Source organism: Octopus bimaculoides, chromosome 21 (assembly GCF_001194135.2).
Source record: "Octopus bimaculoides isolate UCB-OBI-ISO-001 chromosome 21, ASM119413v2, whole genome shotgun sequence".
In the NCBI taxonomy this organism is placed as follows: Eukaryota; Metazoa; Mollusca; class Cephalopoda; order Octopoda; family Octopodidae; genus Octopus; species Octopus bimaculoides.
In genome coordinates, this window is record NC_069001.1 from 21,863,745 (window position 1) to 21,867,072 (window position 3,328).

Consider the following 3,328-nt stretch of genomic DNA (forward strand, 5'->3'; position numbering starts at 1 on the left):
TATATATATATATATATATATATATATCAAAAGGATACTATTCCACATATACAAAAACAGACATACCAACAATTCAACATACCTCCATCATCAGCTGCCCCACGGATATCATTATGGTTTCGAGACCTGGGCAGTACCATTCAATCCGGTGGTGTCAACAGCACTAAAAAAATATATATAAAGTGAGTTTGGAGGGATATATTATCCGCTTGGATACCGTATTAGGTCTCAGTTAAGTTCCAGTCAACGGCTAACCACAACGATCATTATTTAACGTCTGCAGCTATAATTTGTTGTTAGTCACTCCGTGAATTCTTTCGTTGGGTAGTTGCCCGTACTCTTCGCTGGACGGTAAATTTTGTCTGGAGTGTATGGTTATTATTAATAATAAAGTGTATGAGGAATTGTATATCTACAAAATTTGTTTTATAGTTATATACAGCATATTGTAATGACCTATATATGTTTTCGCTGCAGCGTCAACTCACTGTTGCAAATTCAACTTTGCATTATTGTCGGTGCAGCTTCATCAGGGTCCATCAATTTGATCATCTTTGAAGTGAACCGATTGAAGTAAATTCTTGTTAGTTAGTGTTCTGTGGGAGGTGGGAGGGTTGTCCTTTATAGGCATTCGCTACTGACCTCCGATTCACAGCAGTTACTGTCCGAAGTTTGGGCTCGGTTTAAAAATAGGTCAACGTCTTGATTAGTGTTTTTGTAAGGTTCTTTGTTCAGTTTAATGGCCGCGTGTGTACGATTTTGATTTCGTGTGTAATGCTTGTATTGAAGAGTCGATGTTTGTTTACATTCATTTTTGCGGTTGGGCTGCTCATGATTTGTGTTATACATTGGGTATTTTGTTTTATTTTTCTATTAATCATATTTAGTAAATATTTTTCATGTCTAGGTTAAGTTATTCTAATTGTTATATCAAGCTCAATTGTTGCTGGGGCTTTGGTTATCTATAATTATCCCTATATTTGTCCTACCCCGTTTGTGTAAATATCCTATGGCTTGTTCTTGTCTTGCATTAATTCATGTGTATTTTGATGTAAATATTTGGTAAAGTTCTATGCATTGGTCAAACCTATTTCCCTTTGCTCGATTAGGCTTAGCAGTACTAATTAGTTCCCAAACAATAGAAGAGCTATTGTTTTCGTCACTAATTCACCAAACTAGTTTGCTTAAGTTTGTATGGCTTATTTTTTTCTAGCTAAAATAAAATAATAAAGAAAGAGAGAGAGAGAGAGAGAGAGAGAGAGAGAGAGAGAGAGAGAGAGAGAGAGAGAGAGAGAGAGAGAGAGAGAGAGAGAGAGAGTGAGAGAGAGAGAGAGAGAGAGTGAGAGAGAGAGAGAGCTGGCCACTAGATAAGCGTACTCTCTTCCCTCCTACGTAACTTTGCATCAATAGACCAGGTTTTTAGTTTGACATCTTGAGTGCAACGGGTATATTTTATCTCTAGTACAGTTGTATGTCCTGTCTGCTTATTTCTATTATTTATTGTATTATTGGCTTCACTAGAAGGCTCTCCTACTGTCTCCTCTCCCGTTTCGATATTATTTCTGAATTTTCTATGAATATTAGCTTTGACGTTGCTCCTTCTAGCGGTTCATCCTCTTTATATGCTTGTTAGAGAATTCGTTAGGTTTATTTCCCTTTCACTGTTGGTTCTTCTGTTACCGTTCCCAATTCCTCTAGTGCGTGCTACTATGGTTTCAGCATCTAGGTCCCTTCTGCTGTTGCTTATTTCTTCCTAATGTTTAAGATTCGGATTACTAGGTTCTCCTTGGAAGTTGTATTGTTTACTTTCATTATGTTCTGCAATTATTTATGCTAGGCTGCTGTTATTGGAGAAGGCAAGTCGTACATTGTGTGTATTAAATATTTTATGGTAGTTTTAGCAAAATCTGCTAGTTTTAGAAAAGTCTATCACTGCATAGTCTATCACTGCATAGTCTACCACTGCATAGTCTATCAATGCATAGTCTATCACTGCATAGAACAGTCTAGGGATGATGGAAATTATGTTTCGCCAATTCAGCAATGTACCACAATGTTATCCTAGAATTATTATTGGTCTTGTTATTTGTAGGTATTTTCCGGTTTTTATTGTCAGTGTAATTTATGTTTCTGCGGTGTCTACTCTGGTGTGCGGGTACTTACCATTGTATCTCTTAGTTGCATTCTGGGTGCGCGCGCGCGCGAGTATGTCTATGGTGGTCTTCATCATTTCTAATGTACAGCGTATTAATGCCTCCACTGTTGTTTCGGCTACTTACTTCCGTGTGGAGTTCATTCTCGTTCGAATCCTTACCATTCTTTCCCAGACTTGTCATCTATGTTCTCGTTCTTCTTTGCTTTTACTCTTTTCTTTACCGTCATATGAGGGTTTTCAATGGGTTATTATGGTTATTTTGTGTGTTATAATTAGGGTCTGAATAGGTTATATTACTATATGTATCTTACTTGTTTTAGTTCCCCTCGTTGAATATTAAATTTTCTTTATACTCTGCCATCTCTAGTGCTAAGTTCTGGTAATCCTCGTTTAACCTAAATATTTTCTCGTTGGCTGATAGATTCGATAGGGTTGAAATGTTAGCGACTATGGATTGGGTTACACACTTGGGGTGATTATTCTTTTTGTGAATGTATTCAAGGTTTTCATTGGTTTTATTGTTTGGTTTATGTATTCCAGTACTTAGGTCTAGTGTAACGTCTAAAAACTTGACTGTGTTGTACTCCTTCCATACTTAGATGGCAAGCCCTATGTTTTTGAAGAACTTGAATAACGTTTTCCTATATTTTTCTATCTCTACTCTGGAAGGGTTAAATAAGGCGAAAAGTGCGTCATCCATGTATAGCCCTCTACCTAGTTTTGGAAATTCTTTATGGTGCTGCTAGAACCTTCTTCTTTTCGGTCGTGGAAGTGGGCTCACCATCTCATTCGGTGCCTGAATGGAATATTTCTAGCGATAAGATCGTTTATGTACTCCTATACGATAGGTTTCTTTCAGTTTCCGTCTTTCAAATCCACTTTCAGGATTTTGTTCGGCTCAGGGCTATAGTAGAAGATATTTTTATCATATATTAAATTTTTTAACGTTCAGTTTCTAATTCATACGTTTATTAATTTATCAAATTTTAATATATTTTCATATCTTTTGGAATATATTTAATTATCTATTATTTTGGATAATTAATTTTGCAGGAAAACATAATTACAGTGTTTTGGTACAGATCAGAAATTTCCTACTTGTTTACAAATATGCGCACCTTTCTCACACTCACTCTACGGATGAACACATTTCTGCATGAAAATATGTCAGCC

The 3,328-nt window shown here is 36.3% G+C and overlaps 1 protein-coding gene across 1 annotated transcript in view; it reads right to left on the reverse strand.

Moving 5' to 3' along the window:
- Window positions 1-849, reverse strand: part of LOC128250422 (uncharacterized protein DDB_G0267764-like) — a 12,674-nt gene extending 11,825 nt beyond the window's left edge. The window contains exon 1 of the mRNA XM_052975316.1: window positions 643-849. Within this exon, the coding sequence (XP_052831276.1) occupies window positions 643-849 (207 nt within the window). The remainder of the gene's footprint in view (window positions 1-642) is intronic.
- Between the last annotated feature and the right edge of the window lie 2,479 nt (window positions 850-3,328).